The sequence below is a fragment of the Pseudopipra pipra genome, chromosome 3, assembly GCF_036250125.1.
Source record: "Pseudopipra pipra isolate bDixPip1 chromosome 3, bDixPip1.hap1, whole genome shotgun sequence".
Lineage (NCBI taxonomy): Eukaryota > Metazoa > Chordata > Aves > Passeriformes > Pipridae > Pseudopipra > Pseudopipra pipra.
The window spans coordinates 85,590,659-85,604,441 of record NC_087551.1 but is presented as its reverse complement, the minus strand read 5'-3'; the positions used below and the strand labels follow the sequence as shown (position 1 = coordinate 85,604,441).

The window sequence follows — 13,783 nt, the reverse complement described above, 5'->3', positions numbered from 1 at the left end:
AGAATTATTTATTTCACTTCACTAATCTGTACCCTTTAAATCTCTTCAGATACATGGTTTGGCAAGCTGCTTAAAGATAAATTTTAATATTTTCCTAAAGCAACTAGGAGACCAGAAATCTCCATTGTTTGAACTCCAAACGGATACATACTTTCTGTTTAAAATAGTTTTTCATGGTATCTTATTATTAGTTTTGTAATATGGGAATTAACAGAAAAAATATTGTTCTAATCTGTTTCTACTTAACGTACCTTTTTACTGTTTGACAGGCAGTAAATACAGTAGAACAAAGAGTTGTCGTTATCGCTGAGGAGGAAAAGAGAGCTTTCATGTATGGCTTCATTGAGTCTATGAAGCCAAAAGATAAGGTCATCATTTTTGTGGGAAAAAAGCTTACGTATGTAATCACTTCCCAGTATCACATCTGTTCTTTTTTTTTATTTTTCCCTAACAAAAATACTTAGGAGTTTCTTAGTTCACATAATAGTTACCAAGTGTAGGAGCTCTTGTCCACAATGTGCTGGTAGTAGTACTATTTTTATTTATTTATTCCTTCATACTGGCTGTATATTTTTTAGCATCATTAGTGGTGGTGGCAAGTCTCAGTTCCACATAAAGTTATATGTTAAGATTCTTGGGGATACGTGAATGCAATGTCCTGTTTACTTTCATACGCAGCTGATGCATACAAGACCTGATTGGTGGGGGGTGGTAATTGTACCATACCTGAACTTTTTGAGTGAACAATGCAAAAATAATCTAATATTTCTTTTATATATAAATAAGGATAAACATTTCTGTGGGAAATAGTCTTGCTTTCATACTGTTTTATAATAAATGTCAGCAGACCTAGGCATGGTTTTGCCCTTAGGCACACGGTTAGCTTTTGTTGTCACGTTATCTTTTGGATCTAAATCTAGATACTGCACTATTTTCTTTTTTCTTTTTTTTAAGAACCATTGCTTTATTTCATCCTAGAGCTGATGACTTAGCAAGCGACTTTGGTATCCAAGGAATTCCAGTACAGTCACTTCACGGTAACAGGGAACAGTGTGATCGAGAACAGGCTTTAGATGACTTCAAGAAAGGTGAGTTTGTACTGAAGTACTGGTTTGTTTAGGCAGGCTTTTGAAGGTTGTTGTGTTCAGATGCTTGTCTATTTGTAAGTGCTGTGTCTCTTTAGTACCATAAAAATTAAAATGTTAAAGAGCTCTTAATTATGTGTATTAATTTGACAAACAAAAAAGCAGAAAACAAAAGAGATTGCTCTTCAATAAAATTTGGAATGTCTAAGAGTTTAATAATTTATAATTAAGGTTTGTTTTGTTATTGACATCTCTGGAAAAGTCAGTATTGTGTTAGTCTACAGAATGGTAAAAATTTAAGTGTCAGATGAGGGTGCTTTCAGTGAAACAGTTCTGCTCCAGATTATGTCAGTAGGGTTATACTTTGGAGTTATGTGAACACTTGCTAATAAAAGACTAGTTCTGTGACAAGAGTGTTAGTTGAGAATATAGTGGCTGAAGTTTCTGTTCTTTTCACAGGCTCTATTATATCATATAAGGAGGCATGCTTCTTACTTTTGCACCCTGCTGTTCTACTTGTGAAATGCAAATAATAGTAAAATGACATTCTGAGTGCTTACTTACCACCTTGAGAGCTAGCTCAGTGTGATGTGCAATGAACATATTTTCCTTTATGTGTTAAGAATAATAAGCACATTAAAAGCAATAGGCTGGATTGTGTTTTCTGTTTATTCCATAAATTCCCATTCTTTTTCTGTTGTACTTATTTTAGGCAAAGTTAAAATATTGGTAGCTACTGACTTAGCATCTCGCGGCCTTGATGTGCATGATATTACTCATGTTTTTAACTTCGATTTCCCTCGCAACATTGAAGAATATGTTCACAGAGTAGGTCGTACTGGAAGAGCAGGGTAAGTGTTTACCAGAAAATAGTAATGTGTTATCAATGTCTTGTTATGTTTTATGCACTGCATTCTTGTCAAATTCTAGAGCTACAAGTGATGTGGGGTGGGGAAGTTAAGACTTCGGTCTATCAAAGGATGGTTTAGAAACATACTACCTTCTTTTTAAATTGTTTACCTTTAATTTAACTGAACTAAGTTTTACACTTTTCTCTTATTGAATGATGTTTAAAAGCTGATTTAAATGTGAGGAAGAATTACAATTCAAAACAATGTCTGCATAGATATTCTGAAATGTCGCTTCTTTGTTTATCTCTTTATGAGCCGCTAAGTTGTTTAATTTTCTAGACAGCATATTAGGGGAAAAACATCTATAAATTCAAAGTCTTCAGTCTATCATGGTGGTGTAGTTTGGTTTTAGCACTTTTGGATGCTGCATTTATAGGTTGGTACAAGTGTGATTTTTCTCATGTATGTGTTTATTTTAATCATGATACGAATGTCTGTCTCTTCATACTTAAATACATTGTCTTTATGCTGGGTTCATTATCTAAAAGTCTGAAGTAGTTGTGCCTTTGCTCCATTTCAGGAGAATTGCTGTATTCTGATCTTCCTGAAAAGTTACTCTCTGTCATGTGCATAGTAAATATTCAAGCCACTTTTATCTACAAGCTCAGTAATATTGCCTGTAGTACAGTTTATTAGTGTATAGGTCAGTAGAAAAAACCTGACAACAGTTGTTTTGAAGATCAACAATTACTTCATTCCTTGTCTAGACGCACTGGGGAAGCAGTAACGCTGGTCACAAAGAATGATTGGAAGTTTGCTTCTGAGCTGATTGAAATTCTGGAAAGAACAAACCAAGTAAGAATATATTACTGGCTAAGATTTATAGTGGTTCTAGATTAGCACCTGAAGCAGGTCATGAAGCCTATTTAGACCTTTCTTGGTGAATGTTTCTAGTGTCTCAGGGAAAAAAATGGATATTGAAGTCTCTCTTGTCCTGGATAGCCTTAGAAGTATTTTACCGTACAGATGATTCCCAGAACAGAACTGTGAACTTTAAGCAAAGCATTCCATGTCCAAAGAAAAAGTAACTAGCATAGGCACACATTGAGGTCTGCAGAAGATTAATAGGGTCTGTTTTATTCCATTTGTATTTCACTTCTGGATGCATGTACCAATGTTCTTGTTTAACAATGTAAATATTAACAATATTTATATCAGAAGAAGCTCAACTATCTATATGTTTATTATATCTGACAGTTCTGGTACCTGCATGTACTTTTCCAAGCTGTCTTTCTTACTGATGCTTGTAAATAGTATGGGAAATAGGACTGGAGTGTGATTTCTTTCTTTAAGGAAATGTATTTTTTTCTTGACACCATATCTGAGAAACCAGAGACAATTGTGCTGCTGTTTCTTGCTGTAACAAGAAACAGTATTTTGCCTGATTTATAGTCCCCAGTTCATGCCCTGTCTTGAGTTTAAATTTTGTTTGGTTGTTTTTTTTTTGTTTGGATGGATGAGAGCATTAGTACAAACTAAATGGCTTTTACCTGGAACTTGCGGTTGTTACTGTGGACATTCTTACTCAAACTTTAAAGCCTGGGTTAGAGCTTCACCTGAATCTTCTGGCTTACAACTCTTCTTTGAAAGATGTTATGTCACTTTATTGCAAACCTAGTAGGATGCTTTTGAGGGAGGAAAAGGGAAAAAAAAATAAGTTGTCACTTAATAATTTCTAAAGTTGCAGATTTGAGGTTTATGGTTGAGGTGGGGTTTTTTTGGGTTTCGTTTTATTTTTATTCAGAAAATGTAAGAGGTGAAACCAGTAATGATGCTTTGAAGCTACTTAAATGGAAATTAGAGGTGCCTTGGTTTGTATTCTGCATCAACCGCTACCTTCCAAGCCTTGATTCCAGCTGCAGACTGTGAAGTTCCCAAACTGGTTTGTGGGGGGGGGTTTTTGATGTGTGATAATTCAGCTGGGAACAGTCTCTTAAGTTCAGAGGAGAAAAGAGGATCTATGAATCCTTGCTTTCAAGGGTTACTTTTAGTTGCAGCATTATTCTCAAACTTACTTTCATCTGCTAGGGAAGTATCCATACACACAAGATGGTTGTTGGTTTTTTGGGTTTTTTTCTCGTGACAATGAAAATACCATTATTTCAGTCTTAAAGCATCATGTAAAAGGGAAGAAGAGCACTGAAAACATGGTCTGAAGGTTCAGAATCCTTCAATTTCAAAAGAGGTAAACTGTATTTGTTAGCCATATGTTCTCCATGATTTTGAATATACAGAATATATAAAGAAAAACAGGTACCACAGAAAGGTATCTGTATCATGCTGCAGGGATCTTTTATATATAAAAGCTTATTAGGAAGCATGGACAGATTTATTAGGGAAACAGGTGGAAAAATAGTAATCTCTGTAATACCAAGCAAAGTGTTCCGTATAAATTGTGGAATCTTTATGTTTTTCTGTTTTCTCACTTGAACTACCCTGTCTGACTTACATGTTTAGCAGATACACAGATTGTCCATGAAAAAATTCCAACAAACCACTAGAAGCTGGATGTTACCTCACTGAGATTTTTATGTTCCCATATCCTTGCTTCTTCCCACCCTTGCCTGCTCGAAAACCACTCTTGGAAGAAATTGTTGCAATTTTAGTTGGAATAAATTATGCTTCAAGCTGTAGGAGAGGATCTGATACTGTGGAAGAAAATCATTCAGTGTTTCAACTGAAAACTAACTTTGTCTCATTACTTCTATCTCCAATGATAGAAGTCTGTAGTGACTTTCAGCTGGAGGTGCATCATTTTTCACTTTTATTTTTACATAATGTTCTAAAACTTAGACAGAACAGACTGTTCCAGAGGCATCATGTTCTGTAGACTCCTGACAGCCAGGGCAGCTGTCTACCAGTGAGAGCAATTCACCACATAAAATATATACTAGCGAGCTGTCCCTCATGCCAGCTCAAGAAAAAGTTGCTGATAGCAAATGGCAAGCATTGCTGAATTATAAGGCCTGACAAAAGAAATGGGAACTAGAGGAATGTATCTTCCTGCTCCACCAGACCCTTTGTCCTGGCTGCATTTTCTTCCTGTCCAAGCATCGCCAGGTCTAGGCATTTTTAGGAAGACGTAAAAAGTATTGACATTTGTTTGCACTATACTGTTTGCACTGTATTTGTGCCACTGGCAGAGGGACAAATCACACAGACTGAGCACTCACACTAATGCCACGTTCACACGCTGCTCTTTGCTCTAATCAGGACACTGATTCTGGGCTGGGCGAGTTCCACCTGCTGCATGGCTACGTGCTGTCACAGATTGTTGAAGCAGACTGGCTTTGATAGGTTCATGATCCAAGACCTCTCTTGACATTACAGTCACCCATAGTGCTTCTTGCAATACACATCGCATTAATGTCAGCATTGTGCCTGACCTGGTTTTAGGAGGCTTGTTGGACACTGCCTTTGTTCCTATGAGCAAAAGAATGGTCTATAGGTTTTTTTCATTCAGTGGTCACTGTCGCTCAGCCTAATAAGTCTGTTTGTAATCTTTCACACCAGGCTTTAGTCCTTATGAATGTGAGTAACTCTGAGGTGACAGTTTGTTGATGATACTATTCACCTTCTTTTCCATATAATTACAAACATGCCAAAAAGCACTGTGGATCTTACTAAGGTGCTCTTGCAACCTCCCAGTGATGGGAGAACTGACTGCTTTCTCCTGCTTTTCTTGTCTTTTAGCTTTGTTATACACACATGAGAACTGTTCCTATGGCAACACTTTGAAGTCCCAAAGTTTCTCTTTAGAGTCTCTTAAAACTTCCATAAAGAATTTAAAATATCAACATTCAAATAGATGTATATAGTATGGTATCATCTTTTAGTGGCACTGAATGTTTTTACCAGCTGTTCATTATCACTGAAAGATAAACTTCTCCCTGAAATGCAGTGTCGTAATTAGCTGGTTATACATCGTCATCAGATATGGTCATACAAGCAGAGATATATAATTGAAAATCCAGAGACACTATGATTTTTTGGTATATTTCAGTACAATTTTATGTAAAAAGATTTCTCTATGCATCTCTACAGAAAAGAATCTGCAAAGTGACAGAAGCCAGATAAGTGATCAATAGTATTTTTATAAAGGAGAGTCTAAAATTTTAGCTTTATTTAAAACTGACCTTGTTTTTCTGCTGCTTTCTTATCAGGTAGTTCCTGACGAGCTTATTGCAATGGCAGAAAGGTACAAACAATTTCAAACCAGAAAAGAAAAAGATATACAAAGACCTTGGAGAAAGCTCTCAAAATAACTGTAATGCCTTGAAGCTACTTGAAACAAAGTGATTATAGTTAATGTTAGCATCTATGGGCTTGAATTTATAAGTTTCATTTTTCATTTGGTTGTTTTCTGTATTTGTCCAATTTAAATAAACCATTTAGTTTGGTTTCAAGGAGGCTTTAGTTAAATGCAGTATCGATATATAAGAATGTAAAAGATAATTTTTCCTTTTATTTTCAGAGAACTGAATTAGTCATTGTAAGCAATGTTTGTCAGTGTAGCTTCAAAATACTATACCTTTGCCTTGATGTGCTGTGTCTGCCACTGGCACAAAGAAGTATTTCTAAGGATAACTTAGTTATTTAAAAACTGCTCTCTTTGTAGTAACTTATGTTCTCTGAAGCAAGTTTTCTTTAAAACTTAAGATTAAAAGTCATTTTTGTTAAGACTTTCAAGGTTTTTTTTAGAGGTCTGCATTTTCTTCTGATGGAGGAGAGCATGACAAGAAGTCCATGTTTGTGGTTAACTGGGAAGCAAACAGCTTCTACTCTTATTTTCATGGATGTAATATTCTAGTTTAAAGAAAAACAGAGTTTACTATAGCAATGTTAACAAAGTCATGGAGCAACAAATACACTTGAAGGTCAGCTTTTATTTCCTTCAGATAAAGTTGATTCAAATTTTACATTTACAGTTTCTGTCACACAGATTCCTACAGATAATGGGGCATATTTTCTCTCTTTGGAATTTATATGGGAAGAAGTTATTCCTTCATTTGACGCTTGGTCTGAACTTGTGTTTATGTGTCATATGAGTAAACTAATAAACTGAATTTAGTGAAATGAAAATATTTTAATAAAATCATTCTATAAATGTTCTTTTGGTCTTGCCTCTTTATTTGCTCAAAATTGAGGTGAAACCTGGGCATTATTTAAGCCACTAGGTTATTTTGCCTTCGAAAAGTAGGCTAAAAATACAGACTTGCCCTGGCTTCTCTAAGGAGATGCAAAGTATATATTCACTTGCAGCTCAGCAGTTCCCAAATGCTGTGTATATCTCACCTGCACAATTTTAGTAGTAGGAAATATAATTTTTTTCCCTAACTGGTATTTCTTCAGCATGAGAAAAACAGAGCTGAATTCCAGTTTCAAGACTGTCAGATTCATGCTGCATTTTGGTTTTGATAACCTTTCATATCAAGAGTCTTCCTCTTTGATAGGGGTTGAAAGATGCATTTCTTTCTACAAGATTCATGATACAAATACTCATTGGCCCAGTAACTTTTACTCGGTTGTACCATATTAGCTAGTGATTGCTTCCTACCCAAAGTCCAATGAAAAGACCCAATTCCAGAGCAATTCTGAAGACTCAGAAAGGAAAGTTGCTTCAGGAACTTCATATTATTTTGATACAAAATTCTCTCTCTATTTACTGTTGCTGGTGATTATCCTCTGCAACAAGTCTTCATCCACTCAGGAGTGGCGGTCTGCAAAATAAAAGCTAGACACGATCCCAGTATGGGGGAACTGGAATCATTTATTGAACATGAGAACACTATTTTAAAGGCATCTGGGGCCGGACATGTTAATGAAGAGGATGAGCTATGTTAATTAGGGAATTACACAAGTTTTTACTACCATTGCCCAGTGGGTTAAATATTTCCCTCAACCAAAATTACATAGGGGGAAAGGGATTAAAGGGGTTTAGACATGGTCTGATACAATCATCTCAAGAGTCCTTTCTGATTTCTGCTGGAGCCAGGCTTAATCCATAAGGTAGAACTTTAACAGGTCTTAGGACAAGGGTCCAAACTTGAATCATGAGATGTTTGTCAGCTGAGCTTTCTTTTGCTGAAAGCTGGGTTTGGGCTCCCGTGGGAGCCTTGTCCTTCAGACTACTGAAAAGTAACTTATGGTACAGAACTTTTTGTTTTAAATATGCAAATCTACATGATTAGATAGCTAATGTAAACAGTGATTTTAATAGCTCTCCTGAAATATTGGGAATCTGTTGTTCAGTTGATGGCTTATCTGTCTTGCAAGGAAATGATTGCTCGCTTTGTCTTCCAGACTGAGCAAGTTGTATTGGGGAATAAAAAAGTGAGGCAGCTGAGACTTTTGCAGGCACTCCACAAAATATCCCAGACATTTCTGAAAGCAATGATCCAGATCTCCCAAAATCCAGTCTGTGTCATTTGGCCACATGACACAAGAGTGGAAAAAAGCAGTTTTGACATGATATGAACAGAATTTTTCCAGCTCTTTTGGATATTTCATTTTAAGTTGCTCTAGAAGATACTTCAGCAGCTTAAGACAACCTTTCCTGTTAAATAAATAAGAATTTATTAGGTACCTTCTACACAGTTCTATGTATTTTACATTTTTAAACACAAAGAATTATGCATGAGTTGTGACATTCTAGATTCAGTACAAGATATAATTGGCAAACAACTTCTTAGTTTACTTATTAAGGAGGTTTTGTACCTCATGTGGGTTTTGTTCTTCCTCTTTGAAGAAATCTGGAAAACAGTTTTTATAAAATGAAAACTCATTTATTCATCCTGATCTGACTCAGCAGTTCTTTTCTCACCATCATTTTAGAAATTGCCTTGATATGAAGTGTAATGTTGCTCAGAAAGCTGAGTCATCACTCTTTTATGCTGTTTTTTATAAACAGGACTGAACTCGGGAAAGATTATTTAACAAGTCACATCTTTGCATTCTAAGGCAAGTTCATAGTGTAAACCAGCAACTATGATTGTTTCCACCTTTCATTAAGTAAATGCAAGTCAGACATTCAAACGAGTACATGCAGTGTAGTACTGCTATAGAACTATTATACCTAAAAGCCTTATTCTTGCTTCCTATTGTGAGTAATTTAAATAAAGTTCTTAAATGCTAAACTGAAACAGTGCTAGACAGCACTAGCCTGGCTCACTCAGGCTTAAAGTAAAATATTCATATGAAATACCAACCTACAGCACTTTGTTCCATCAGATTCACAACACGTCTTTGAGTGGCCGTGGTTCGTCATCATCATCTTCTCAATATGTGAGAAGGAGAGTCGCCATGTGTTTCCTAAAGTTGAACACAAGACTGTTAAATTGTTACACAGCACTAAGTATCGGCATCTGAATCTAGAAAAAAAGGAGACACTTTGCAATTGCCTTAATTTTAAATATTGGCAATTTTTTTACCCCTGTAAAAAAAAAAATTATAATTCAGTGTCTGTAGTTAGTTAGTTCTTCCTTAATTCCCCAGCAGCTCCACACAAAGGCAATTAGAATGTAATTAATATAGAACATAGTTAATTGTGTGGATGCTTTAAATTCATAACAATATTTGGATTTACTTCAAAATTAGGCTTAATTCCGATTTTTCCTGAATTTGTTGAACATGATTTGCGGAATTGCACTACTCATAGAAATCTATGACCTTTGAATTTCTGTATGCTTACTGTGTTTTCTGGTTTTTCTTTGTGCAGCAGGCTTGTGAGTTTATCTCGAGTATGGTGGCTGTTCTAAAGCACTTATTTTTGTTCTTCTGGTCATGCTTCTGAAAATAATTGCTAACAGAGCTCAACACCTTGTTTTTAACACCAGCAATCATTTTTGTCTTCCTTTACATGTGTTATCCTGTTTGCCTTGCCTGTTTGGCTCAGTTACTCTGCATTTAATTTGCCCAGAAAGAGATAGCCCAGTATAGCAGTAATGATTTATTTGGCACTGATAACATAGGCATGCTAATTAAAAAAATACCAGATTGTCTGAGGTGTTTTTGTTAAAATCATCAGTTCTCATAATGCAATGACAAGTCAGGATGTTTCTGCAAACTAATGTAGGCTTGGTCTGAAGGAAACAAAAATAAAACATTGTAGCCATACCAGAGTTCAATGAGAAATAATGTATCTTGATAGAAAAGTACACAGTTTGCTTCCTGCAGAAGTATCTGATTTCTGGGTGCAGTCCCATGTGCAAGGATGTTCCCTGCCTTTTTAGAAGTCTTTTAATTTATTTTTTTTCTTTACAAAACAAAGGAGTGTATAGTGCTGTTAAGTACAGCGCGAGCATAGGGAAGGTTCATATCCATGTGTCTGACTGGAGTAGATTTAATATAATGCTCTTAGGAATGGATAGTGTACAGCCTGCCAGATCAGTTTTGTATTTAGATTTCCGTACAAGACAAGCAGTATCACAAATCTGATGTTTTAAAGAGGGATTTCAGTTGTCTTTGATCTGGATATATCCAGGATGAGATAAAGATCTGTACCTCAGAGGCACAGATCTGGATACCCTTTCTATAGCACTGGTAAGTGATCAAGTTGTAGAGAAGATATTTCATGACTTATTATTGTCCATATTTGAGGTACCTCTTAGAACCTTTTCTCTTTTGTTTTGCTTGGCTACTAAATAAACTGATGTCAATTTGAACTCTCTCCTGACTTTGGTTCCCAGCCACTGTTTAATTTTGAGGCCATCCTGTGTGCTGGGCGGCCAGCTGTGGTGAACTTCCAGAGTCAAGATGATGTCCACCGATATTTCTGATGGAGGATTTTTGATCTGAAGAGTTATTGCAGGGCTTCCAGCCTTTTTCCTTGTCACAGTTACTTCCACATCTAGTAACAAAGAAGAGTGATTTTTCATGTTAGATATATGTATATATATACGCACGCATACATAAGGAACCTTTTTTGAAGAATGTTAAGGTTTTTACAAATGAGGAATTCATAATCAATCAAAAGACATACCTGGGTTCAGTCACTGGCTCTTTATCCTACAGGATATGGATGTTAAATAAAACATTAAGAAGGCCTGTTGATGACTTCTATGAAATAAGGAACACTACTTTTGAACCGCTGTGTTTGATTTACTGTGTAAGAATCAGAAATACAGTAATGTTTTCCAGTGACGTGCTTCACTGTTGAAAATACACACTGAAAAGATTTGGCCACAATGTTTCTGAAGGCTTTGGAGGAAAATAACCCTATAAGGGGATACATTTTCTGTATCAACTGATATAAAATATTAGGTAATATGTAAAAGAAAGCTCTTTGTTGTGTACAAAGAGCCCTTTGATGAATAGGTGCAAAATACACAGATCATGTAAGAAGTACCAAGCATACAATAGTACCCTTAATATTTGCTATTTTCATACAGAAAGAGGATTGCATAGTGGACTTAATCACGTAATATGATTAGCTCTGATGTATTTGTGATTCTTAACACAAGACAAAACTTGAGATATTGGGGACAGGAGGAGTTACAGCTCCATTGCCACAAAAAGACAGTTGATGGGGAGGAAAACCCATTTTATTAACAAGAGGGCAATGCATATGCAGAACGTAACTGGATTTTTAGCACTCCTAGGTGAAGCTTGTTATCTCAGTACTTACTTTTAAAGTTTTTTACTTCTTGTTTAATAATTTCTCTGAGTGCTTGAAGCATTTTAAAGGCTGATAATTTTCCATCTTCATCTAAAAACTTCAACAAATACTTTTCTTTTGGATTTCTTTTGAATGTTAGGTAATAATAGGCTCCCGTGTCATCAGACTCATCCAGCTGAAGCCTTTCAACAGGTATTACCAGCATGATGTCAAACTCATTTGGTTGAGATATCTGCAAAGTAGGAGAATACAACAAGGAATGTGCAGCTTGAGTTTTATTCTCTTTAGATTTTTATACCGGTTGTGGTTTTATCTACAACTGTCTTGATGTACTTCTCATGTCTGGTGTGAAATATGAGCTTATTTCTGTGGATTTGTATTGCAAGATTACTGTGCATTTGGGTGGAGAAAAGCAATTTACTGATAGCAGTGTACTTCCAAGCTTTCCAACTTATTAATTTTTAAAAATGCTTTAAGATTCTCGAGCTGTTCTGAGTAATGCATAAATGCTGAACTCAGTCATCCTTTTGCACATAGGAATCATCTGTGAGAAAAAAATGCACTGCTATGTCTGAAGATGTTTTTTTAACACCCCCCCCCAAAAAAAACAAGGGTCCACATATTTGACTTTGTTCCAGGGTGTGCTGGAACCAGGAAGAAAAGGCACTGCTTAATCAGAGAATGTTAAGGGGTTGGAATGGACCTGAAAGATCATTTAGTCCAAACTCCCCTGCCGTGGGCAGTGACACCTTGATGTCTTAGGATCAACCTCCCACTAGATCAGGTTGCTGAAGGCCTTATCCAACCTGGATTTGAACACTATCAGGGTTGGGGCATCCGCAGCCTCCCTGGGCAGGCAACCTGTTCCAGTGTCCAACCACCCTTACAGTACAAATTTCTGCTTAAATTAGCCTAAATTTCCCATCTTTCAATTTGGATCCATCACTCCTGCTTTTTTAAAAAAGTATAAACTAGAAACTGGCACAGGGCCTTTCGTGTAGTCCTATACTGCGGTTACATCGGGCTCACCTGCGTGCTGTGCAAGAGCGGGGCTTGCCGTGAGTCCTGTTCAGGCAGCGTCTCTGACTGAACGCGCATACGTACACACCTTTCAGTAGGTTATTTATCACTTTAGAAGGCATTGTGGTTAACTAACGCAGCCACCCTACAGTTTTAACTTGTCGGGAAGGGCCGGCTCAGAGCAGCAGGAGCAGCGCGCCGCCGGCCCGTGGGAGCCGCCCGCCACCTGCGGCCGGAGCCCGGCCCCGCACCCGGGCGGGACGGGGGGAGAGGCGCTACTGGTGCCTCCGAACCCACCTTGACGCGCTCGTAGTAGCTCCCGGCGCTGTGCTGCTCTATGGAGCTGAAGGCGCCGTCTCTGCTCCGGATGGTCTGGACCAGGTGCGGAACCACCATATTCACCAGCGCCGACGCCTCGGAGACGTCCCTGCGGGCCAGGCTAAGCCGCGACAGCACCTCGTGGAGCCGCAGGGTGTCTGGCAGGGGCCGGGGGGCGGCTACGGGGGCAGCAGCCACTCCGTCGGGCACCACCGCAACCTTCCGCGGAGCCGCGGGGACTCTGGTGGCCCGCGCTCTGCTCCGCGGGGCGGGGGGCGCCTCTACGCCGCCCGCCGGCAGGGCCGAGGCAGCGTGGGCTCGCTGCCCCGGGCGCCCGCCCCGGGCGGGGGGTCCGTCCGTCCGCGGTGCCCGGCGGGTCGTGGCACCGCTCGGGCTTTCGCCCGCGACGCGGCCCCGCGAGGGGCTGCGGGCTGCGCTCCTCGGCGCGCCCCGCGAGGGGCTGCGGGCTGCGCTCCTCGGCGCGCCCCGCGAGGGGCTGCGGGCTGCGCTCCTCGGCGCGCCCCGGCCCCGCGGAGCTGCGGTTCGCGACCCCCGCCTGCCCCGCGCCCGTGTGCCGCCCGCGCCGTCCATGGCACCGCTTCCTCTCCGCACCCGGAGGACGGCGGAGCGCAGCCCTGCGGGCAGGGGAGTTCCCGCCTCTGGCCTCGGGCGAGTTCCTTTTCCAGGCAACGCGCCTTCGTCAGGAAACGAAACTCGCCAGGCGCGAGTTCAGTCCGGGCACGGCAAAGCTCTGACGGTAAAAGCCAGACTGAGCCGGGACATCCCGCGGAGACAGCCACCTCCCTCTCTCCAATCCGTGGAGAGCGTTTTCC

At 39.2% G+C, this 13,783-nt stretch overlaps 2 protein-coding genes across 2 annotated transcripts in view; one reads left to right on the top strand and one right to left on the bottom strand.

Moving 5' to 3' along the window:
• The window catches only part of DDX43 (DEAD-box helicase 43), a 22,052-nt gene extending 14,945 nt beyond the window's left edge, over positions 1 to 7,107 (top strand). Inside the window, exons 13-17 of the mRNA XM_064647399.1 lie at positions 270 to 397; positions 979 to 1,088; positions 1,798 to 1,936; positions 2,704 to 2,791; positions 6,160 to 7,107. Coding sequence (XP_064503469.1) covers positions 270 to 397; positions 979 to 1,088; positions 1,798 to 1,936; positions 2,704 to 2,791; positions 6,160 to 6,261 — 567 coding nt within the window. The 3' untranslated portion in view covers positions 6,262 to 7,107. The remainder of the gene's footprint in view (positions 1 to 269; positions 398 to 978; positions 1,089 to 1,797; positions 1,937 to 2,703; positions 2,792 to 6,159) is intronic.
• Positions 6,863 to 13,783, bottom strand: CGAS (cyclic GMP-AMP synthase). The gene is made up of 5 exons (XM_064650138.1): positions 12,930 to 13,783; positions 11,622 to 11,844; positions 10,599 to 10,844; positions 9,205 to 9,307; positions 6,863 to 8,552 (listed from the first exon to the last, which is right to left on the bottom strand). The coding sequence occupies exons 1-5, from the start codon at positions 13,539 to 13,541 to the stop codon at positions 8,210 to 8,212; spliced, it is 1,527 nt and encodes a 508-aa protein (XP_064506208.1). The 5' UTR covers positions 13,542 to 13,783; the 3' UTR covers positions 6,863 to 8,209.